This window comes from Lissotriton vulgaris, chromosome 9 (genome assembly GCF_964263255.1).
Source record: "Lissotriton vulgaris chromosome 9, aLisVul1.2, whole genome shotgun sequence".
NCBI classification, from domain to species: Eukaryota; Metazoa; Chordata; class Amphibia; order Caudata; family Salamandridae; genus Lissotriton; species Lissotriton vulgaris.
The window spans coordinates 762,054,506-762,080,347 of record NC_141697.1 but is presented as its reverse complement, the minus strand read 5'-3'; the positions used below and the strand labels follow the sequence as shown (position 1 = coordinate 762,080,347).

General features: G+C 46.5%; 1 protein-coding gene across 1 annotated transcript in view; it reads right to left on the bottom strand.

The window, feature by feature from the left end:
- The window catches only part of LOC147692216 (WD repeat-containing protein 62-like), an 846,473-nt gene that overhangs the window by 179,853 nt on the left and 640,778 nt on the right, over positions 1–25,842 (bottom strand). Inside the window, exon 27 of the mRNA XM_086938490.1 lies at positions 9,784–9,895. Within this exon, the coding sequence (XP_086794616.1) occupies positions 9,784–9,895 (112 nt within the window). The remainder of the gene's footprint in view (positions 1–9,783; positions 9,896–25,842) is intronic.

The window sequence follows — 25,842 nt, the reverse complement described above, 5'->3', positions numbered from 1 at the left end:
AAGGGCGGAACAGTGTGGCTTCTGATGGGAACAATATTTCCCTCCTGGTACCCTCGAGTCTTGACTCGACCACTTTCCTAACTATCATCTCTCGCTGTTCACTGTCCTGTGTATACATGGTATAGTGGTTCACACTGTCAACACTTTTTTTGACCCCCAGATATTATTCGTTGTGATGTACAGAGAACCTGCCAGGTGTTGAACCACCAAGGTAAAGCAGTGATGTTCCAGCCATGTCCAGAGGCGCAGGGCCTCCTGACATTGGGTTCACGACTCCACCCTGCCCTGATTGTTGCAATACCACATGGCGGTGGTGTTGTCCGTGCACTACATTTTCCCGGACAGAGAGGAAGGAATGCTTTCAATGCAAGTCGGATCGCCCGAAGCTCCAAAAGGTTGATATGGAGCTGGGACTCTGCCAGGGGCCTCGGATCTCCGCCTCTCCCAAGTGGCCTTCCCATCCCAGGAGGGACGCATCCGTCACCACTGTGTGCTCCTGCTGGGGAAGGGAGAGGGATCTGTCATTGACCCAATTGCGAGTCCTGAGCCACCACTGCAAGTGTCGCGCAGTGCCTGATGCTGTGCCCACTGGAACTTCAAGTACCACTGTAGAGCCCGCATATGCCATCTGGCATGTTGCACTAGCAGGATGTAGGAGGCCATCAGGCCCAGGAGCTGAAGGCTCATCCTGACTGAAAACCGGGATAGAGGCTTAAAGATCAGAATCATAGCCTGAATATCCTGGACTCTCTGCTCGGGGGGGATAAACCCGAAACTGCGCCGAGTCCAAAACTGCTCCGATGAAGGGGAGCTTCTGAGAGGGACTCAGGTGTGGCTTTGGCACATTGATGGAGAACCCCAGCAAGTGCAGGAGGTCTGCCGTAGTCGGATGGTGGGTGACTACTACCTGGGGTGAACCCGCCTTCAACAACCAGTCGACGAGGTAGGGGAAGACTATGCAGGTGAGCTGCAACCACTGCCATCACTTTCGTGAACACCCGAGGGGCACTGGTAAGGCCGAAGGGGAGCACGGCATACTGAAAATGCTCCTGGCCTACCCTGAACCGCAGGTAACGCCGGTTGGCTGGCAGGACGGGGATGTGAAAATAAGCGTTCTGCAAGTCCAACGCTTCCAAACAGTATCCAGTGTCGAGGGCAGCCAATATCAGAGCCAGAGTCAACATCTTTAAGTTCTCCTTCCGGAGGAAGCGATTGACGTCCCTGACGTCCAAGATGGGGCACAAACCTCCTTTGTCCTTCTTGGGAACCAGAAAGTAGTGGAAATAACAACCACATCCTACTTCCGGCCCAGTAACGCACTTGATGGCCCCCATGGCCAAGAGGGCCATAACTTCCTGCTGGAGAAGCGTAAAGTGATCCCCCGACATGCGGTGGAATCGAGGTGGCATGGCCGGGGGGTTGACTCGAAGGGGAGGGAGTAACTGTTGAAAAGATGAAAACCTCCAGAGACCAGGATAAGGTTCAAACAAGTCTGTTTATTAATCATCCACTCTCCTCACTGGAGAGTGTCCCAACATTCCATGGCAAGCTGCAGGGCCGGCCACACCAACAGGGTCAAAGGGGAAGGGGTGGATGGAACATACCATTAGGGGAATAAATTACAACAGTAACCCCTCCTGACGAGTTGCAGCACCCACTTGTCGGAAGTGACATAACACAAATGGAGAAGGTTATGACTAATCCTGCCACCCAGCAGAATGGATGCGACCTGAAGCTCAGACTAGGAAGGTTTCGAGGTTGACATCGCGGGCGGAGGTAGACTGACCCTCACGCCAGCCCCTGGAGCCACCCCAGTGGCCTCCATGCCCACGGGCATGCTTAGTTTGGTTCTGCGCAGGCTTTCGGCTGAACGAACGGGCAGAGGCGCCTTTGCCATGGCCACGAAAGGAATGAAAAGTAGACGTGGCTGGGCGCGTGGTGGAAAGGCCGAAGGACTTGGCGTTAGTCCGAGAGTCCTTAAAACGCTCCAGTGCAGTGTCTGCCTTATTACCAAACAGGCGAGTGCCGTCAAAGGGCATGTCCAGCGCGCGAGGGTGGCATCTAAGAACTCCGGCGACGTCATCCCGGCGCCAACGACGCCGAACGCGAAGCCGCAGACGACGCCTACCGACGCGCAAGGGTAGTGCTACGCAAAAGTTTCCGGATCCAGTCCGACGCCTGGGGTTATTCTAAGGTAAGGAATCTAATACTAACCTGTTTCTTTAAGATTAGGGACTTATTGGCAAATGAAATATTAGAATTGAGTATGAGTAAATGTTATGATATTTTGGGGAAAGATCACAACACTTAAGCACTGGTTAGAAGTGGTAAAGAACACAAGAGTCCTAAGGCAAGCAAAAACAGTCAGAAAAAAACAGGAGGTCTGAAGGCAAACGGTTAGGGGGACCTTGCACCGCAGCCTCGCTACATCCCAAGGCTGACGCATGGCTTCTGCTGTGCGGCGCAACTTTGACATGGATCCACGTAATGTTCCGCAACCAGGACTTAAGGTACTTTGTTCAGGGGGCCTAAATGGGTCCCTGTAGTCCGCCAGCGCTTTATTGCAGTCAGCCTAAAGTTGTGACTTTGTCCTGATCCAGCGTGACCAGATATCTTCAATAGCGGGATGCGTTTTTTTGGTGTTATTTTTCACTATAAACTTTAAAATTCAATATCTCAGATTCTACTAAATTGATTTTTGGTCTTGTTTTATTTATTAAATGAAGCTTTATTTTTCTAACCTGGTGTGGGGTCCTTTTTGCGTGGTGTTATTACTGTTTTACAGTTTGAAGTGTTGCACACATTTTTTATCGTCAACAAAATTAAAAGAAAGAGGATTACGAAAATCAGAGGGGCTCGTCCTCCTGTTAATATATATCAAAAGAAAAAAAGGGCCTATCTGTTTGCATGGACTAACTCTCCACAAGGAAAAGAAAACTCTTTATTTTCATATATAACCCTCACCCATCAGGGTTACCCCTTGGTGGCATGCTTTATCATTGGGTCCATCCTGTTCCGCTGTGGAACAGGGCGTGCTGCGACCTACAAATTAAGTGGGAACACTTATAGATATGTACTAAATGATGAAAAAATAGAAGTGTTTTTTTTGGGTGGGAGGTAAAAATGAAAAATACCTGCCTAGTAGATAAAGTGGGCTCTACTCAGTATGATTAAACACGGGAAAGTAGACAGTGTAGGGGATCAAGTACCTGCCTTTCTATGGGTCTACATGTTTCAAGCGGTACCACATGGCTTTTCTTCAGGAAAAGGATCTTACTCCTTGATATCACTCCATTTATACTGTATAGCAGCACAGACTCTGCATGCTACAGATATATAACATAGTAAGTCAGAATTTCTTTATTTCACTACTCATAAATAGCATAATAAGCATTTTATATACAATTTAAACATAGAATGTTAAAAAAAAGGCACAATATAATACAAGAATGGTATAGAGTGAAAAATACATTACAATGCTGTATTCATAAAACAAGCACTTAAAATTAGGGCAAAAGGACGGATAATAGCAAAATGCAAAACCAAGTCTATTCTACGTTAAACAAATACAGTTTTTCCCCTAAGGTTTTCGACATTCGTGCTTTACAGCTTTATGGTTGCAGTCTCCTGTTTTTTTATGGCAGACCATAGAAATGAAGTTAAGCAATAACATGTAAATTTGTCACTGAACATTTGTAAAAAAGATATGGTTGGGCGACATTGTCTATAATTATGCCTGTGTACAGGCAGAAAAATATATCTTTTCCTTTCTCCAATATACAGTTTACAACAAAAATATAAGGTGCAGGTCAGTTTGGTGCCATTGACCATCACATGGGCAGGCAGAGAAGACAGTCAGTGAGTCAGAGGGATAACCGAACATCAACAGGATATAGTTCATTCAGAACCTTAATAATATGAATCTGTGTTGGAGGTTTGTCACAAAGGTTAGATTGGAAGATGCGTCACTGATTAGTCTTTGGGTCATCTGATAGTGTCTCACCATAGACTTGTTGGGGTTAATCTCCAGCCCATCTCTTGCCATCTTGGCTGAGAGTATTCCTTTAATTTGACTCTAGAAATAGTCGAACAGCTAGTAGGATTCTCAAATAGGTTCTGGAGACCAATAGACTTCAAGGTATACTTAATATATTGTAACCACGTTATCTTCTGTACTTGGTCAAGTTTTAGGTAGTCTCTCAAATGTCATGGGTTAGGTTTCCAGTTACCCTTTTCCACACTGAGTGCCATAGCAAGATCGGTGCTACGCAGATGCAATCCGTGATGTAAGGTACGTCCAGCTCAATGTGGCAATTTTAGTTGGAACAACTTCGAGGACCGGCTACCGATCTTTTGAGGAAGCTGTCCTCTGTACATTGCAGGGGCGCTATGACTACCATTCCCCATACACCTGCCCCGTATGTGGCAACAGAGATGGATTTAGCCACATATATATATATATATATATATATATATATATATATAGAATATAATATACATCACCTACTAGAGAAAGCAACACGTAAATGCCATCAGGAGAGGAATCTGCTTGTGGTGTGGTTGTCACTGGTGATAAAAGCCACATATTCACTTCACTAATCATTATTCGCTCTGGGTGGATTGTGAAGTTTCACTGGCATTGGTATCAGCCAATGAGTCTGTAGACACACTTGGTATGGAAGTTAAATGCCATACTTGTGGTAGAGGTAGTGGTGGCGCCACAGAATGTAGCAGTGGTTTAGGCAGAGCCTTAGGCTGTGGAGGTATACCCTCTGTGAAATGGGATTGGAGGAAACCTATTATAGTAGTCCTGCAACAACCAATGTAAGTTGCCAATTAGATCAAAATACACTTTAACCATTGGTTGCTGTTGGTAGTGGGGGGTCCTCATAATAGTCATGATACTGCCCATCATAATGAATACTTTCATAATCCCAATGATCTTCCTCCTCCTCACGGTAGTATCTGCATCCTTCCTGGTGACGCTCCAGGTGATCTTGCTCTTCATCATGACACTTCACAATAAACTTCTTTGGGCTCGTGGCTGCTCCAAATGGTCCCTTAACGTCGATTCTCTTTTGGGAGCCAAGAATATAGCCAATAACTGTGAAGAAATCTTTAACGGAGGAAAGTATGCAGGAGCGAAATCCCATTGTCCAGTACTGTGGAGTGTGCATCATGGTATGTCTTTCGATTATGTTGTGTTGACATTGTCTGTTTGGTCATCAATGCTACTGCTGTGCCTTCTTCGATGGTGAATGCCGGTCTGCTGTTGATGACAGAGCAAGGACAAATGACTGCATCTCTGTAGGTGCCACCAAAAGGGTTTACTGTCAACGGTTTTGAGGCACTTATCACTCTGGTGTGAGCCTTGGAAGAAGACATTTTTAGACTATCCGTTTTCTAGTAGAACTTTCTAGAGGCCCTGGGGAGGGCTCTCCTGAAGTGTAAGATTTTGCTCATATCCCATTAGTGAGGTCCCTTCCAGACGGTGCTTCGGGGGTTTCTTCCCTTCATGATATCTTTGAGCGGACTCCTCTGACGATGATAGGTTATCGCCCTTGTTCTTTTGAAGCTACCTTAGTAGTCCTACATCTCAGTCAGTAAATTTTTGCAGAAAATTTCTTGCACATATTGCTCTATCTAGGTTTCTAGGGAGGAGAGAGGCAATAGTAACAATCAAGGTGTTGTTTATCCACAACCAACCTTCCTTTTACCACAAGAAATACACGCCATGAAAAGAGAGGTCTTCGGCATCAGTTAAGACGTTCACCCTTTTTTTCCTTCACCCCTGGGAAGGAATCGCAATGGCACCAGGGAAAGAAGTGGACATTTTTTTTTGTTAAAGTCCAAGAAATAAAGATCTCTGAGCAGATCTCTGTGAGAGACTCCTTTCCACACAAAGTGCGGTAAACATCAGAGGTACTAAGCCCACTGGGGGAAGTGAAGTTCAGTGCACTCACCTCAGCGGCTTAAAATTGGGTCTTTTCCAATAAGGTTATTGCACGACTAAAGTGACTCCGCTCGTGTTTTCAATACATACCTTGGTACTGCTATATAAATGTCACCATCGGACTTCCAATTGAATGACTAGGAATAAATCAAGCCTGTGAATATATGAAAGATCCAATATTGGAAAATAATCATATAGGCCACCCTAAAAAGAGTTTTTTTTTCAAAAATAAGCTTGCCTGTTTATCTTCTTTTCCCTGCACCATGGAAAGGGTTCTCTATAGTTCAACATTCTGATTATGTGAACACTTCTGCAAAATTGGCACAAGGAAATGGTCCACATTGACAGAGATTTTCGTGTAATGAACAACACCCAGATACAATTAGGTGGCCAGGCGGGTGAGTTTAATTAATTACTTTTAGAGATTTGATAAGATTAATGCTGGCTTCCATCGGTTTACTACCAAGGTCACATTTGTCCTGATGAAGACCCTGTATGAATGTTTGAAAAAGGTCAAAACATTGACATTTTTGTGTTTCATCCTCATCGATCATTGTCGGACTGTTGCAATCCGAATATTAATAAACTAATTCTGATGATCTATTGTATGCGGGTGTGACCCTCTTTGTATATATATTGTATTGTCAGTTGCTAGTTTGTTAACCGTCCCAGTAGCAACTCCCTGCTCGGATCTTTCAAGATGCTCCAAGGAGCTTAAGAACTTTAAGATGGCCTTAAAAGAGACTCAAGGAAAACCAAAGGGGGTGATGGACGGAGCGTTGACAATACAAACACTCACCTCCAGTCAACTGATCTGGGTTTAATCCATCACCGTTCTTTAGCTCACTCCGCCACCCCAGTTCAGACATGGCCATATGCAAATCAGTCTGACCCTGTGCCTCATGGGAACAGTCCAGCCCGAACTGCCAAGCCATGTCTTCCCTGGACCGGAATATGGCCATGTCTGAACTGGGGTGGCAGAGTGAGCTAAAGAACGGTGATGGATTAAACCCAGATCTGTGACTGGGGGTAAATGTTTTGCCATTGTGCAACATTCCGTCAATCATCGACTTCGGTTTTATTGATCTTACTGCAGCGTTCAACAGAGTGAATCGCAACAAAGTGTGGCTGCTACTAGATGAGCTAGGAGTTGAGCGAGCAATAATAAATGTTGTAATGACTCTTTATGCCCTTACAACAGCAGCAGTTAGATTTACCCAAGAGGGGGGACTCAATGTTAATTATAAATGTTCTAGAGCGGTGCGTCAAGGGTGTATCCTTGCCCCTTTCTTATTTACTTTACAGATCAATGGACTAGAATCTGCTCTGATATCCCTCTAGGCCGATACTCCGAGAATAGGCAGTAGGTCAGTGGCAGTTCTGCTGTATGCAGATGACACTGTGCTTATAGCACATATTCCCATATTCCCAGGGCGCTGCATGTTCTAATAGATGGGTTTGTTTCTTTTATGAACGGGTTGGATTGACCAAATCATCTGTGATGAAGATAGGTTCTCGAAGGAGTACATTAAAAACCTACAAGGCAGCCACTTTTAGCCTAGCCAAAGTCCCAGCTTTTACATATCTTAGGGCATCATTACGATGGCGGGCCGTAACGGTGTGCGGGACCGTCCACCAGGGGTGCAGAGGTCCTGCACCTGCAATTAGGATGCCACCACCATTGTGGCGGTGGCATCCCCCATTCCCAGCATTGTGGCGGGCAGTGCTCAAAGCACTGCACGCTACAATGCTGGAACTGCACATTGTGCATTTGCATGCACAAGTTGACAGGCAGCGCCCACCATTCAAATGGAGCCCTTGGTGTCTCATTTGATGCCAAACTAAGTTGGAACTATCTGAAGAAGAAGAAGCTAAGGGACTTGAAAAAGTCCTGGGGAGCCATTGCAAATTATGCACATAGAGTGGGCACATGGTCCCCTGGGGTCATTTTAAAATTATATCGGTCCTTTTGCATCTCCAAGGTCCTGTACGGGAGTGAGATTTGGTACATGGTAGCCGACAAATTACAGACGGCACAAAATAAATGTCTAAGACGGATCTTGAAAGTACCACAGGGAACCCCTGCTTACTCGGTACATGAGGAACTTAGGACCAAGTATATTTCTGATTTAGTCGCAGTTAAGCCTTTGTTGTGTTGGGTGAATGTCTGGTCCAGCGTGTTTAAAATCCCTTGGCTAAGATACGTCAAGGAAACTTTCCTGGCCTTGACACGATCAGGCATTTTTACAAAATATGACAGTGAAGTGGCAGGACAATAAATGTATTAATGACTTGTTTTTCTTTAAAAAGCCACAGTAGAGGTTGAGGCCATGGAGCTCAGTAAACACATAGTAAGAGCATATGCTCTAGTCAAATCAGGGCAGGGCATGGAGACTTAGCTCACTATTTTAACTAGCGCCCATGATAGATTTTTTAATTACTCGTTTTATATTAAATTTGTTCCATCGCCTAGTGGCCTCTCCTTCAAGCTTTGCTTTACGAGTTGAGGCTGCTACAATAGGTATCCAAATGACATTTTACATTTTGTATTTTTATGTAAACCATTTACTCATCCTAAGCGATTGTATCTTAACCCTTTAATTGCTGCCGACGGCCAACGGTCGTCACGAGCGCTACCTCCCCAGTGCTTCGCACGACTGTTGGCCGTCGGGTCAGCATTCGTTCTCCGAACGTTCAGTACTGGGCGCTGAACGTTCGACGCGGGGAACGGGATAAACCATATTTAAAAGAATTGGGATTCAGGCATGCCCAAATTGCACTTGAAACATGTGCTGAATGTTCGCACACTGTTTGTTGTTACAAATTTTGTAAGAGCAGTATTAACACCATCGTTGCTAATGGTTTTTCCCTCCTGTGCTGATTGATCGGTAAATCCCATTGTTCATGACGTGCTCAGCTCGTCATCAGCACAGCTCAACCGTGCCTCATGACGAGCTGAGCTCGTCATGAGCATCGAAGGGGTTAAGATCAAGAAACAAAATATTATTGAAATAGGTAGAGGCCCCTGTGATTTTGTACAGTGATGAAATATTGTTTTAATGGATTTGCTTTTGAAATTTTAATCTATTGCATCTTTTATGGCTGCGAATACGGCCGAATAAAGATTATTATTTTTTGTATATACTGTAAATATTGTCTACACTTAAATGTGTTATATGCTTTTGGTTCACTTTTCTTCACATGGTATGTGCAGTCACTTGGTGCACCTACTTCATTTAAACTATTCTGGGCAATCTTAGATATGCTAAATACAGAATAAGATTTGAATCACAAGATAAATTCATGGTGATGTGATTTATTACATATGAAGAAACCATCTGTTTTTGCCAACTGTGTCATTGTAACAAACAAGTTACATACCTTCGGTAACGATATATCTGTAAGAAACATTAGTTAGTATTAGATTCCTTACCTTAGAATATCCCCAGGCGCCAGTCTGGATCCGGAAACTTTTGCGTAGCAGTACCCCTGCGCGTCGGTAGGCGTCGCCTGCAGGCGTCCACTGCGGCTCCGCGTCCGTCGTTGGCGTCGTGCGCCGTGATGACGTCGCTGGAGTATATAGACGCCGCCTCCGCGCGCTGACGTCAGTTCTTTGCACACAGCTTTTCCTCGCCAGAACACGCAGAGCCATGTGAGAACCAACACTGGTGCCATTTGAAACTAGGGCCCTGAAAGTGATGTCCTTAACCCTAGGTATCAGTTCGCAGAACGGGGAGGATGAAACCCCAATGATTTCACTAGTATATTTTAGGCTCAGGAAGTTAGGTATCTATTGAGGAAAACACAAAGCATTTCTGCTGAAAACTTACTTCAGTTCTTTTCCTGGAGTTAATATTTATCTTGCTGTCTTCTAGAATCTGGAATGGGCCTTCTCCTGTCTTCAGCAATTGCATTTGTCTTGGAAGACAGGTACTTGCCAACCTTCAGATACAAACAAAGCAGAATCAGTCGAGCACCACATAACCACTGAAAATGGTAAGTAATGGAAATGTTAATCACATTTAGTAACTGCACATTCTGCAACTTTTGATTCTTCACAATTAGAATTTTGCAAGGTATTAGACTGGATCCAGATTTTTTTTTCACAGCAATTGCAATGGCTCCTGCATGATGACTCATTATGCGAGCAGTTTCCACAGTAACCTCGCTCTGCATCCGGAAGTGCCTGATTGGAGCCATATGTAGGTGCCACTCCTGCATAATATGAAAATAGTTACTTACCTGTAACTCCAGTTCTCCAGTGTGAGTACCTTTCATATATTCACATCCATGTATCAATCTCCATTGTCAGGCTGGGAATCCCCAGTAATTAAAAAAAAACAGTAACAGTGTTAAAATGCTCATACACCAAGAAAAGTCTTTATTTCGTAGTACATACAACTCATTTGACCCAACCTAACATGAGCCAATGTGGAGGAAGTGCTGAATGCTCCTATGCCTTCCAGAGCCCACCATAGCTCAGATTTCCTAGCACAAGTGTGAAGGGTACTTATGATAGAAGTGAGCCTCGACAGAAACCAATGCTGAAGAACAAGATTCACAGGTAAGGATCAATTCTTTTTCTCCAGCATTGAGTCTTTCATATATTCACAAGCTCGAATAAGAAAAGTAAGCAGTACACACTGTGGGAAGGGGCACCTTTTTGCATGGTTACCCCCCACTGTTTACCTGGCATCTGATGCACCCTGACTTGGTGTGCCCGGGGTCCCTACAAATCAGGTTCACAGGGCCCGTGTTCTTTCCCAAAACTGTACCTTTTTACCCAAAATTAGTACACCCCTGGCCACAGGTAAGCCCCTTGTAAAAGGTACCATGGGTAATAAGGGCACTGTGATCTGGAAAGTGATCTAAGGGCTGCAACACCACTACACCTAACATCACAAAGACCTAGAAATATTGATGAAATGCAATAACTATGCAACTCCAAACAACACCGTAAGTACTTTCTACTACTCTGCTGCTGACGACGCACAACCTGCTTACTGACATATGCAACTCTAACCGTAGTCTACCTTACCTTCTACCTGTAAATACAAGATGGGACACAGTTAATGTAGTCTTTATGATACTCATCCCAGTATTAATATGATATACTCAATGTTACAATATCAATTCATTTACTATCTCATTACCTCCTTCCCTCATCATCAACAGGATAGGAGCATAATATATGAAAGGCCCCATGGAGCTTCCTGAAAACTGATGGCATGAATACAGGCTACACCAACATGGTTAAAAACCATGAACACTAACAGACAGGCCACAAATTATTTGCTAACTTAGGACCCTAACATAGTGAACCCTGCAGTTCTCAAATAGTAACGGACATCCTATAATGACAAAAAGGATGACAATAACAAAGTCCATCTTGACAAATTTCTTCAATTGACCTCTCATAGTAGCAGTGTAAAGGAGGACTGTAAAGCAGTCGATCAGCATATATCTCAGACTTACTGTTAAAAAGGGTTCCAAAGACAACCGGTAACCAAAGACCCTTTTATGTTGCCCGGCAGTATCGCCTCTATGACCCACCAATATTAATCAATGAAGAAGCAGGCGCTGGAGACTGGAAGGCGGGAAACGAGGATTTTATTCTCTCCGGAGGAGAACACATCAATTCAGACAGCAAGTATCGTCACGAGGTGCTCTAACCACATCTCTGAGGCCTGGCCTCTTATACTAGAGTTTACAACCTTTATTGCACATAACACATTCTCGTAATATTTTAGTATTTGAAAGGACATCCTCGGAATCTCCCCTTCAGACCCGTTCCCACATACATTTACAGTTGGATTCCCCACCCCGGTCACAACAGGTGGTGGTGGTCGCACAGCAGGGCATTCCGCCGATTCACGGAATGCATGGGGTTTGATCGGATCTCATGGGGTGGGGGCTTTGATCGGTTCGGGGATCTTTGATGGGGAGGGGAAGCTTCCTACTGTACGGGTAATAAACAGTATCCGCAGGGTCAGGTGGCAGCCTGGGAACGAGGAAGACAAACGGGGACACAGGAAAAGGGGGTTTGCATCAAAAGGGTTTGAGGCCATGAAAAGGAATGAGGGGAGGTGTCGCGCTGGGAACAGGATGGGATTCAGTGGTGAAGCTGCGCTGAAGGGGGGTTTATGACCCAAGGCATGAGAGAGCGGGGGTTGTCAGCGTGCGGGGGAATGTTTGCGAGGTTAGGAGAGAGAGAGACGCGCTGGCTATTAGTGAGGGGCAGGGAGGCCATGGTGCTCAAAAATGGCTGCCGCTTACGCGCACGAATGGGCTCGAAAAGGGGGGGCAAGATGGCGCAGATAATGTTCACCAAGATTGTATTCATTTTTCACAGTCCTCCCTTTAACATTTCCAAGACATCTTGCTGGCCTATTTCCTATCTACCCCTATATGCAGTGATCATAAGTAAGGGAGAGGGGACTTGGGTGAAAGAACTGTACGTAAACATCACATTATAAACATCATTTTGAAAAATCTCATCAGTCAGCAGGCGGGTTCATTGTTAAGTTGGTTGCAGGAAAAAGTCATCGTAATGCAATATCAGACTAGAATTACGTAGCGAGGGCGTTGGGTACAGATCATAGAATAAGAACTGGTGAGTTATCATATAAGTAAGTCCTTCTTGTATACAGCGAGTACATAGTCAGTCAAATGGTGATTGGGAGAGAAAGGAGATACAGTAAATATGTCAAAGTTCTCGTTGTCCTTTGTCGTCTTCTGTCAGCGCTGTCGAGCACCTGGATTACCTAGCAACAGAAATGTTCATGTGGATTGAGTCGTTGGAGGTCTGCGGGCATGGGTACCTTTTGCTTTTGATTCGCCAGACCCCATAGGAGCAATGCGTTACGGTTTGGAACAGATGCACTTTCTTTTGTAGCGCAGAGCATAGATTTGCAAAAAATGCGATTGTCCCAGAATTGTGAGATCTGTTCGTTTCTTGAGTCTCTGTGGTGGGCATTTCCTGTTGCTTCCATCATCTTCAAGGTCCTTGGTAGCGGGCAGAACCACAGACTTTGTTTATCTTTTCTTCGGGGGCGACCCTTGGTGGAGTTCTAGGTCACCATTCTGGGATTTTACACAGTTCGTGGTCTACTTAGTCGGAGCTCCCTCCCTTCTGACGTAGGGAGTACTCTTCTCTGGGTAGCTCAGTAGGATTTGGAGGAACTTGGGAGTTCGGGTGGAAAGGTGCGGGTGTGAACAGTCCTTATGGTAGGTCGGAGGAAGAGGGGATGGAGCAAGGCCAAGTCGGGAACAGATCAGGGGGAGGCGGAGAGTTTGGCGTCAGGCGAGTCCGTGACCATGTTCAGAGAGCGGGGGCTTTTTGGCATACGTTGATCATAGAGCAGGGGCTTCAGGTCAGCCCTTTCCTTAGCTTTGTTTGAAACAGTGCCCCGTCCTGCGACTCCTTACTGCCGTGGTCTCGCCTTGGCCTCCGTTGCTGATGTTCCACAATCCGCAGTCAGGCCGCGTGCTCCCACATCCGGTCTCTTTCTCCTCCGACAGTGATATCCTTAAATGAGTGTTGAAAAGACAGTCTTTAGAGATTTTGCAGAAAAAGGTAATCGCATGAATCTATTTTCTTTCCCAACACCAAGCGACTAGCGTAAGCACTCGCTACATTTGAGATTTTTGCGTATAAACAATTGATGATGGGTTTGCTGGATTCCTTACAACTTCCTGTTGTTGGCTAATTCTTTTGAGGCTTTGATGATTATTACGTTCATTTGTCATATGTCTATTATAGTAGATGTCAGTTCGTCTGGCAGAGACCCATTTCCCTAGTACAAGTCTTGAAAGGCTAGGCTGGTCTTCAGGGCCTTGTATTTCACAAAAAGTGCAACGTGCTATTCACCATAGTCTGATAAGCATCCTTCTGAGGGACGAACATAGGCTAAACAAGTCTGCATTACATAAAAACATCTTATTTTCAACCATGCTTACTGCAACAAGTTCTTTCGTTTCTCAATCTAATTTTCAACTTTGCACACATCCTTCTAACTTTCTATATAAATCCTCGCAACCTGGTTACTACAAAAACTCGGGAGGGGTGGTTTGCAATAATTATTAAACTTATCCTCGGGGAGGGAGGGATCTGATGGATACCAAACTGGGAGCATTTTGGGTAGATGGGGGTGTCTCGATCATTTCTTACAGCTTGGGGTACGGAGACAATTTTCAATGGAGATGGTCGCATTACCACAGACACATTTTTATCATAGGAGCCACTGACAAATAATTCCCTGAGAGTGGGTCAAATTTAGGGAACCTTAGTCGTCTTACCTGTCCCTTTCCTATCGGCCAATTTTAAATTTCATCCATATTTTAGTAGAAAAGGAGAGGTAGTAACGTGGTACCAATACAATTTTATTTAGGACAGATTTGCGCAAATACTTGTGGTATTTGGGGCCAATCAGGAGATGCACCAGGTTCGCCAATTAGGTGCCAGTTGCTAGGGAAGTGTGGGAGGGGTGGAAGTGTGAGAGGGAAGAGAGAGAAGAGAGAGAGAGAGAGAGAGAGAGAGAGAGAGGAGAGAGAGAGAGAGAGAGAGAGAGAGAGAGAGAGAGAGAGAGAGAGAGAGTCAATAGGCCGAACAATACACGTGTGACATAGAGAATGACCGTGTATTGTTTGGGCTATTCAGTGCGTTACCCAACGTTAGACGTTTCGGGTCTGTGTTAGGAGGTGGGAAGCATGCAGTTTTGGGACAGAAAAGTGTTAGATTTGGTAAAAAGGTCGTGAGAGCGTCCTTGTTGTGCCATTTTGTAGTGCTAGTCCGTCTTCATGCATCGGGCGTGACGTGGTTCCAGATCCCTTATGATACTCTAATCGGGATTCTAATGTAACCTGCAGAGGAAAAAGGGGGGGAGAAACAAGGGAAGGTAGGGGGACAACATTCGAACACATCAAAATGTAAGGGCACGAAAATCCTTTACTTACCACATACTCGTACTTGTCTCTTCGGGATATAATCCCTTAGGGTGCTGGTTTCTTAAAGTCATGGGGGCAGGCAATGTGATAGGTTGTTCATGGGGAGGTTCGAGGATGGCATTAAGGATCGTGTGTAGTGAAAAACGCTAAAAAGAGGAATCAGAGGTGCCTAGCGCGAGGTACCCGGTTTCGTAGATGTATCCGGTCATCGGGGTCCCTAAATCATTCCCAAAGCTGTGATGTTCTTAAGGCATACCAGTTCTTCGTTCAACCCTGTACCTTAGTACCTTCGACCACCATATCCTTATAACAATTTATCAATCACACCATTTTACTTTACCCATTCTCTGAAGTCGAGGTCCTTCTTCATAAGCAGCGTATTCATACCTTCGTTTTGACCATCAACCCAGGGCCGAACAACCATTTCTCGGATAACCTTAAAAAGAGAGCAGAACAGTTGCGCACAGAAAAACCCTCCCACCGATACCCGTATTTACAAAAGTACGCGGAGCCTATCCATAGCTTTTAAGACTTTTATTTGTAGAATTATTCAGTACGTAAAATGTGAGAGCGCAATTCATATTTTGGCCTGACATGTCGTCGGTGGAAGCACATACAGTAGGGGGTTATTTTGTAGTACAAGAACATGTAAAAAGGTCTAATTAATTATTTGTAAGTAACCAAAAACATTTCATTGCGTGACGAAGGAATCAGGGGCATTTCAGTTCATAGATGGAAACACAGTCAAGCTCATCGTAATCACATTTCCTAAATGCAAACCGCGTGCGTGCATCATGAGCGACGTTAGGTATCAGTTACAACAAATATCAAAAATAAATTGTTCATTGAAATCAACATTTTTACAGAACCTCTTCTTAAATGTCTGCCAAGTGAACCCTCCTCCCTTTAACATCGAGTGCGCAGTGGTTCATATATATACATATATATCTTAGTACATCAAGTTTCATTAGCTAAGGAACACCACGAGGCACCCGTAAGTTCCATTGATACCAGCGCCATTTTGGGCGAGGCCGGTTTAGTCCGGAAGTAGCATCAGGGGCAAAATATCCCCGACAATTGGCGGTTGGACCAGAGTGCCTTTCGGTAGTCCAAAAGAAAACTGTGCTAACAAAGGGGCTGGTGGTGTGGACCGTCAATCAAGAGAGGGAGGGGGTAGAGTCTCTCTTACCGGGTCATGCTGATGTTCAGCCGGAACTTGTTCGAGTTCGTTAGCCCATAATGTTCCTGGGTGGTTCAGACGGAAGCTGATGCAGACACGAGAGCACCGCCATCTTGTTGCTGTGCCGTGGTTATTTCATTTGAGATCAATGCAGCTGTTTCTTACCGGAAGCCTGGAAGGGCCGAGGGCTCTTGGGACTTTGGTAGAATCTTCAAAGTCGAGGGGATGTTTTGTCGATGGTGGGGGCTTGCGCCCAGGTGGGCAAGCGCCCGAGTTGCAATTTCGGACAAAGTTACTCCAGCGGCCTAGACCCGCCTTTCGAGGGCCCAGACGCCATTTTGAGGCCCTGCAGCAACCTTTGCCGTATCCATCAGGAGCGGAGGAAAACTTCTTGTGATGGCGAAAAGCAGAGCACCATGCGGTTGGAGCAGGACATTTTGGTTCGGGGCGCCAGGGTGCAGCAGTGGAGCCTTCATCTGGGGAGGTGAGGGAGGCTCACCGTGCCGTCTTCCTCTCCCGGTGCATCCTACGCCGTCTCTTGGAATCAGGGGCGCACATGATGACCACCCTACACCCCTGATTCCGACTCTTGGGGGACCACTGTACATCCTGTGCTCCGTAATTATGCCCGTCGGACATTGTATGTCCTGTACTCCGCAAGTATACCAGCCGGGTCTTGTATGTCCTGTACTGAGAAAGTATACCAGTCGGGCATTATATGTCCTGTGTTACGGAAATATACCAGCCGGACATTATATTTCCTGTGCAGCGTAGGTATATGGCCGTCGCCCGGCTGGAGGACGTCGGCGTCGGGCCAGGGCAGGGAAGCCTCCTACCTGTGGAGGTGGAAGAGGCTCGTCCGCGTCGCCTCTTCCTCCCTGCCCACCCTGCATCCGTTCGATGGAGGAATTCGTGATGGCCGGACCAGGAGATATGAGGGAGGGGGTCATTTTCATCCGCCCCCTCCCTACTCGCGGCCCGGGGGACGCCATCCCTGGAAGGGCAGTATGGGAAGACCATTTCATTGGCTGCTTTGTGGAGTCTCCGGAACCTTCTCGCCGGCGATCTCTTTTTGGCCCATGGTTGCTGGCAGGCCCCGCCCCACACGTGCTATGTGTTCCGGATGGGCGGGACCATCGAACTGTTACATTGGAGGACTTCCGGAGTGAGCATATCACGTTTTGTATTTTTCCTATCAGTAAAGTTTGTTTTAGAAAGTTCTACTAGTTATTCTATTTACCGTTGGTTGTGTGTTTTCTTTACCGTTATTAAATCCTAAGTTTTATATAATAGACGCTTGGCTTCCTTGAGTCTTTTCTTTAACAGGGGGTTGTTTACACTGACCTGCAGTTGTGTTTGTTTTTCAGAGTGGGGGAGCAACAGAGAGCAATCAGTCCCAGTACTCTAACATGTCGTTAAAATTGGTCTGACGAAATCTGTGCCACCGAGCATAATCGAACGGGGTAGTCCTGTCTGTTCTGTCTGCACTAGTCTGATTGGTTTTTATCTCACGTCTTTTTCCTTTCTGTCGGTCCGTCCTTTCTGTCACCCCTCCATTCTTACCTATGTTTTGCAGAATCGGGCATTGAGCTTTCCAGTGTCCATGACATTTACAGAAAGCGCATTGGTTTTGTTTTAAATCTGTCCGTCCTGTGCGTAATGTCGGGGGGTTACCTTCAGGTCGTTGTGTTCCGGGGTTGGCTTGTCGGCACATCCCCTTACACCATTCGCTTTTCATGTCTACTCCTCGGGGCTGTGCCATCGCTGGCCCTTCCCTTTGCCTACTAGACGTTTGGAGGTTTGTCCGTCGTGTCCCGTCACCTTTTCTAAATTCGTTGTCTTCCCTTCGTTGCGTGGCTTCTTTGCGCCACATACCGAGACTATCGAGCATAATAGGTGATGTTTCATTCCTACGAAGGGCTATTTCTACTGTTTCTATTTTGTCGAGATCAAAGGATCCTCTCAGTGGCCACTGTCTTTCTCGATCCCTTTTTGTATAATTATGCCACAGCTCACTATAGGCTATAGCAATTAATCCATGCTTCATGAACATGTCCTTATTAGGGGTGCCTTCCAGCGGAGCCGGATGGTTCATCTCTAATAAGCGGTCCGGGTTAAACAGGCTACTGACCAGTGGGGAGAAGACAGGCATGACGGATCACAATGGGATAATAATCAGCACTACCTATCTTATCACTGCGCGCAAAGACTAGACAGAATATTTCTATTCTACGTTGTTTGTACGTAGTGAATACCTCATGAACCAATTCTGAGCAATCAATCAACGTTAGGTCAAAAATAAAAAATCAATATGGTCAATGGGGAGAATAAGTAGGCTCGCAAAGGTTCGCGTCACCTACCCTTTCACTATCTGTAAAGAGGGGACCTAATCTTCCCTGTTTTCAGACAGAGAATCTCCAGAAAACAATCTATAACAGTTAATCAATGGGGCAAAGGGGCAATTGTTTAGTGGGGGAGAAAAATAGGTCCGACGGGTGCGTACCTATCCTTCGCTGTTTATAAAGGGAGAGCCTGTTGTTTCTCCGTTTGTAGACAGTGAATCTCCAATAAATTAACAAAGAGTAATACTAGTATTTTCACAACAATTTATCAATTACTTCCAATTATCTATCCCTATCGCAATTTCGTCGTGTTTACACGACCTTACCCGGACCGCATGGACAGTTTCTCGTCTTCCGAATCCAGCGCCCGATCGTCCTCTTCTCTTCGTACTTCTCGTGGCACTCCTGATGGTTCCCAGTCAGGACCGCAGATCACTCGAGAGAGGTCTGTTCGGAACCAGTGAAGTTCGGATGATCGGCTGTCAGACGAGGGTCTATCGGACAGGGTACCTTCCGATCGTTGCAGTCGTTCACTCTGTCGTCAGGACCTCTCCCACTGGATCCACGAGTCGCTGATGGGCCCCACGTTTGGGACGCCAATTGTTAAAAAGGGTTCCAAAGACAACCGGTAACCAAAGACCCTTTTATGTTGCCCGGCAGTATCGCCTCTATGACCCACCAATATTAATCAATGAAGAAGCAGGCGCTGGAGACTGGAAGGCGGGAAACGAGGATTTTATTCTCTCCGGAGGAGAACACATCAATTCAGACAGCAAGTATCGTCACGAGGTGCTCTAACCACATCTCTGAGGCCTGGCCTCTTATACTAGAGTTTACAACCTTTATTGCACATAACACATTCTCGTAATATTTTAGTATTTGAAAGGACATCCTCGGAATCTCCCCTTCAGACCCGTTCCCACATACATTTACAGTTGGATTCCCCACCCCGGTCACAACAGGTGGTGGTGGTCGCACAGCAGGGCATTCCGCCGATTCACGGAATGCATGGGGTTTGATCGGATCTCATGGGGTGGGGGCTTTGATCGGTTCGGGGATCTTTGATGGGGAGGGGAAGCTTCCTACTGTACGGGTAATAAACAGTATCCGCAGGGTCAGGTGGCAGCCTGGGAACGAGGAAGACAAACGGGGACACAGGAAAAGGGGGTTTGCATCAAAAGGGTTTGAGGCCATGAAAAGGAATGAGGGGAGGTGTCGCGCTGGGAACAGGATGGGATTCAGTGGTGAAGCTGCGCTGAAGGGGGGTTTATGACCCAAGGCATGAGAGAGCGGGGGTTGTCAGCGTGCGGGGGAATGTTTGCGAGGTTAGGAGAGAGAGAGACGCGCTGGCTATTAGTGAGGGGCAGGGAGGCCATGGTGCTCAAAAATGGCTGCCGCTTACGCGCACGAATGGGCTCGAAAAGGGGGGGCAAGATGGCGCAGATAATGTTCACCAAGATTGTATTCATTTTTCACAGTACCTTCATTCTTAATCAACAACTGTTACCTCTTGAGAGTCCCATATCTAGTGTAGACAAGTTGCTGAAAGAGCCAGCATAGGAAACTGGCAACAAGAACATAAAATATAAAACTACCAACACAATATGGTGACCTTCAGAGCTGCCAGCATAACTCACATTAAAAAAACGTGAGTATATCTCTAACACTTCTTCATCCATCCCATCGCTAACCACTGAATCAGATAACACGATAACTGCACATCGGTGGTCCGGACGCACAACAAGGAAACATTTCACCCATAGGCTCAGAGCAAGCAACACAGTTCCAACCACGCACTCACGGTGCATGCTACCCTTGTGGCTAAGCCCTTCAGAGCTCTTTTGTAGTAAACGCTATACAAATATTATAATGAAACACAATATAGTTTGTCAACAAGGCATCAGTTTACATGCCAAATCTGGGATCTGCTCGTGCTTTAGCTTTTTAGGTCAAGCCAGACCCCTTCCTTGGCTCTCTATGGATTTCTTTGCTTACCACCTCTTGTCTCAAAGCATGTCACTCACGGTCTCACAGTATCACTTCCTTAAATGCATTGAGGATGATCGCTGCACTAGTTAAGTGGCTGAACATATGCGACAAGGGACATAGGTTTGATTTCTGCTGTTGGTGAAATGCACATGTATTCCAAACCATTAATTCCAGTCACTGGAATTAGTTAGTTTTACGTTTTCATGCATCTCAATAAACAACCTGAGGAATATTAGTGAAAATTTTTAAACAAAATGCCATGGTCTTGTTTCCAATTCATGAATATAATGCATTTATGCGTAGCAACCCAAAGTTGGCAAGCAAGAGGTAATACCCAGATACTGTGCCACCTCTTCTTTTTCAATCAGCAGTATTAACAGTGGATGAGTGATCCAGTAGGATTGCATGATCCTACAGTTCAAAAACTGCAGACAGATCTAGCAACATAAGCAGGGAAGCGGAGTATCATCGATGGAGAGGAGAGCATAATTCCAGAGACTTAGTAGTGCAGCTATGTTCCCATGAAGTGGCCTGACCCCAGACTGAATGAAGGACAGGATTATATCTGAACAAGAAAGATTGTGAGTGCAGAATTGTTTTTTTTTAGATATTGGTCATGAACAGGAAAAATATGTAGTGACAAGAGTGCTGACCGCCCTGCATCATAATCAGATGGCGCAAATTGGATTTTTTGTGTTGTAAGAACAGCTTTTTTTTATATGCCCTGCTTAGTGCACAAAATTCCAAATTCAAACAGAGATCTTTTGCAATCATTTGTTGTTTCAGGCTTTTGAACTCCCGTGTAAATCAAGCAGATTCATACAAATGGATTCTTGGTTTTACGAGTCATTGGTCTATACCGATTTCATGTTGTTTGTGAAAATGTGTATACCTAACATTTTTAATCTCCAGTGCACTTGGGAGAGTACGTGCTCCTAGTTTTCTTTGATTAAGGGGAGTGAGGTTTTTGTGCAGAAACAGGTTAAGTGTGGCAAGCTGGTCACTTTAATGTGAAGTAAAGAAAGAAGTGATCGACCAAATATACTGAATGATACCCAAATGTACTCACTGGAGCGTTTTTCCTAAAAATCTAAACAAGTGCATGACCCTATACCATTCGTGGTATCATGTGGAGGTGGAAAAACCAAGCTCCAATAGCCCAAAGAATGTTCTGTAAGGGGGCGGGGTCAGAAACCTGGTCAAGCTGCACAATTCGGAGGGGTAGCGGACAGCTATGGGAACAAGGCGATTAAGCAATGTGCCAATGTTTCAGCAAGGGAAAGGATAAGAATTCACAGTTAACACCTACGCATTCCTGACCATAACAGGAGATATACTGAGATAATGTATGAGCAGTATGAATGCTCTAAAAAGCATACAAACTCCTCTACCCATGACACGACCATGATGACAGTGCAAAACAGAATAATCTAGAGGAAATACGACAAAGTAAGATGGCATCACTCCCTACAGACAGTCAGGCTTCTGTCCAGGTTGTGCAGGTCAAAAAGATGTTGTAGGCAGATAAAGTGTTAAACAGGTGGTTTGGCAAGGAATAACATGAGCTTCAGTGAAGTGGGAGGAGGACTCTTGGGTTCCACCATGTTGGATACTGTGTTCTTGCAGAAAGAAGAATAGGTTATCGCTAAGAGTAATTATTGTGAAGGTCTAACAATGACATGGTGCCCAGCTCATAAGCATCTGAAAGCATTCATGTTAATATGATTATGAAGCATACACTGAACAGCCACAGTTCATTGTGAATAGGAAAACTCAGACTGCACCAATCAGAACCTTGCAGCAAGCCAAAGCTGACTGCTGCATGGCCAGCATCGTTTGCCTGAAGAAGAGGAGAAATACCATTGAAAGGCACAAGCAATGCTACTCTTGATACCAGGTGATGGTGTTAACAAGTAGAAGCATATGTTGCAGTTAAGAGAGGAGGACTAAACCCTCAGTGGGGTTTCTCCTTCTCAGGCTTCAATTTCTAAACATGTGTCCGCTACAAATTGTCTCTGGACACACACTCCTTAATCATGTCAGAGAGATTCTCCTGATTCTGTGCCCACTGGAACTTCAAGCCCCAATGCAGAACCCACATATGTCAGTGGACATGTGTCACAAGTAGGATGCAGGGGACCATGAGGTCCAGTAGCCTCAGAGTCAGTCTCAGCTAAAGCGATTCTTAAGGGGTCACTTCTGGCAGAAGAACTATGTCAAGGCATTAGTCTTTATTCCACAGAGGGCAGGCTAGGTTTCAGGAGCTTGGCTGCCCTTCTCGCCACCATTGCAAAGGACACTCCCTCCTATGTAGCCCTGGTAGTGGGAGAAAGCATGCTAGGGTCTAGAGACGTATCCAGTCCACTAACTTCGACCAAGTCCTAACACCAGTCAATGTTGGAGTCGAAAAGCTGGTATTTTTCAAGGTCCAGCGACCCCCTCCCACTCCTCCCCCAGTCCTAGCCCACAGGAATAGGGCTCAGACTGTGGCCTGGAAGGTATATCTCCAGTCAGCACAGGAGACCGTTTCGGGCACCCCTCTACTCAGTGTCAGAGCCGGGGATCAGAGAGGGGGGGGGGGGGGGGGAAGGGGGAGAGGGGGCTTCCCTTCCCGGCATCGTGTCTGGCGTTGGGGGAAGGTCGAGTTGATACGACCGGTCCGGATCCATATGTGGATCCAAGGGGTCCGACCAGTGCCGGAGCCGCCGTTGTGGAACTAGTCAGGCCCATCTCAAACTCACAGGGCCCATAGGCTCAAATACGGGGCACATGGCCTCATAAAACTTCTGGAGTTGAGCAGGAGTTGTTCTGGCTCCCAGAAACTCGGGAAACCGCAGAGCCGACCTAGTCACTGGCTCAACTGCGGAGCCAAGCCTTGATAGTCAATGCTTCCTCATCCCATCGGCCGACGGGTAAGGTGAAGTCAAAGACTGCTTCAACTTTTTACTTTTATTTTTGTGGGGCTTACCTGAGCGGCCCGATTACTTGGAATGAGACGAGGATTGTGGACTCCACAACCAATCCAGGGACCTTCCTCTAAATCAGGATCAAGACTGTTGCTGCGTTTTTCGTCAGGCAGCATGGAACTTTAGGGACCACTCCCTCAAAGCCTAGGAGAGCATGGTCCGGCAAGCGATGCAGATCTTCTTTGCGTCGTGGACACACTCTAGGCACCAGAGGCAAACAAGGTGTGTGTCTGTCACCGACATCTGTTGATGACAGGAGCTGCAGGGCTTGAAGCCAGTCTTCATAGTGGACATCCCTGCCACCCCAGGAGAAGAACTCTTAAAAAACTTCAACAAAACATTTTAAAAACTCAGTCAAAAAGTGACTGATGAAATAGCTCTCTCCAGGTCTGCACTGTCTGGCGCAAAAAGAAAAGAACAGATATCAGTACGCTGGGATGACGCCTATATAGGCACCACACACATCACTTTGAGAGCAGATTATGCCACACCGAGCTGATCGCCGCTGTAGGAGAGTAGGGTCTGCAATCCTATGATCACCCAGATTTTTTGCTTTTGTTTCACTGGTTTACGACTTTCTCTGGCTGTGGGCCTGCCAATCAGACCCACAGCCTGGCTGTTCTCTTTCTAAATTACAACATGTACCCTAGGTGCATTTACCAATTGGTACTGGGCCACCTTATCAGACCCTGTAACTCAGGGCATAGGTGTACCCAGGGCTGCCAGGGGCTGCAGCATGTAGTATGCCACCCCTGGCTGGCCTCCTAAATTTGACACAACTGGCTGCATGACAGCTGGGGCAAAGTCGTGTAATCACCCTTTGCTGTAGGTGTAGTATACCTATACCTAACCCTAAAATGGACACACAGATTCCTATCAGTCACTCCTATGGCAGGCCTTGACAATCCTGAAGGCAGAGTGCTTGGAATCGTGTGAGATGGTGCTCTGGCATGAGCTGAGCCTGTCTGCAGCTTGCGGAACCAAGTCCTAATAGCTGTTCCATGATATCGCATACCATATACTCTTAAGTGCATTATAATCCTCGCGGTTAAATGCTAACTTTGGTATTGCTTTATCAAAACATGTCGAGTAAGGTGTCATACGAATTGGAATACTAACCCCTCGCCAATTCTGGCGACGGGGTTAGCATTCCACCCTTCTAGAGGGACACGACATGTATGTAACTGTGAACCCCGGTTAAAGTTAAACGAAGCCTCAGCTCCACAAAATGGATGCTGCCACCACAGACACGAGTCTGACCCCCTGCAGCTGGGAGTCCTTCCAGCGAGGGGAGCCTGGACAAAGGGTTTCCTGTCAGGGGCGGTGCTAGCACCGTCCCAGACATGGTTTTGTGTATCCTGGGTAGGCAGGGCTTTTCAGGAAGGTGACTGCTGAGTGGCACCCCGGTGCTCACTACGCATAGGCCGGTCAGAACCAGTTCCAGGGGCACACCAGCCCCTGGCCTGGGGAAAGTCCGGCATGGCAGAGGGGTGTAACCACCCCCCTCCTAGTCCCACCCATAGGCAGGACCTAGTCACCGGGTCAGCCCCCTTTTTTAGTATAAAGATGGGAGCGGGCCCTCTGTTCAAATTAGATCATCTTTGGAATCAAGACACGACTTTCTTCGAAAGGACATCAAGATTTTTTCTTCAAGATTCTCCCTTGTGGCTAAGGAGTAGTCACCCTGCATCAAGCGGGCACCATCCTAAGAACACTGCGGTCTGCTGCAAGTCCTTCTTCACGAATCCGACGACCCACCTCTGACCTCTACTCACCTCTACAGCAAAGCTGAGAACCGTGAGTGCGACGAGACCTCGAGGGACAGACGATCGCCAAGACTGCACGACTTCTTTGCAACAAGCCCACCGTGTGCTCCACTGGTGAGTGCTTTGGGGTCCGAGAAGCCCCAACCCTGAGCAGCTCCAGCATCGAAGCTCAACCCTCCAGCATCTCCACGATCTGCGTGGGGCCCTTCTGCTTTTGCGTGCTCACCGCGCTGTGTGGCTACTAGCCGGCTGGCTTGTGGCCTTCTTCACGACGCCCGACGACATCACTGCTGCTGGTCTGGTTGCTCCAGACTGGCCCTTGCTTCCTTCTTCAAGAGAGGCACCCCGGACCCTCCTGGTCCACTCCAGACGCCATTTTGAGTCCACCGCGTGGGCTTGAATTTGCCAAGGCTTTGTTGCCCAATCCTGGGTCCAGCGACGCCGACAGCTTCATCCATCGTGGGACAGCTCGCTCCTCCATCCTGGTCGCCGACAACGCCTCCTGGTCCGTGAGATCTGCGAACACAGCGTCACCCACTCACCTAGTCGAGGTGACTACCATCCGGTGCCCTCCTGGTGCCACCTGACTACTGGCTAGTAGTCTCGAACTTGGTCCCCTCTGCTTTCAGGTGTCATCTTCCTTCGATCCAGGCTTGGATCCATCGAACTTTCTTCACTGGTCGCCTGCCAGCAACTTCTT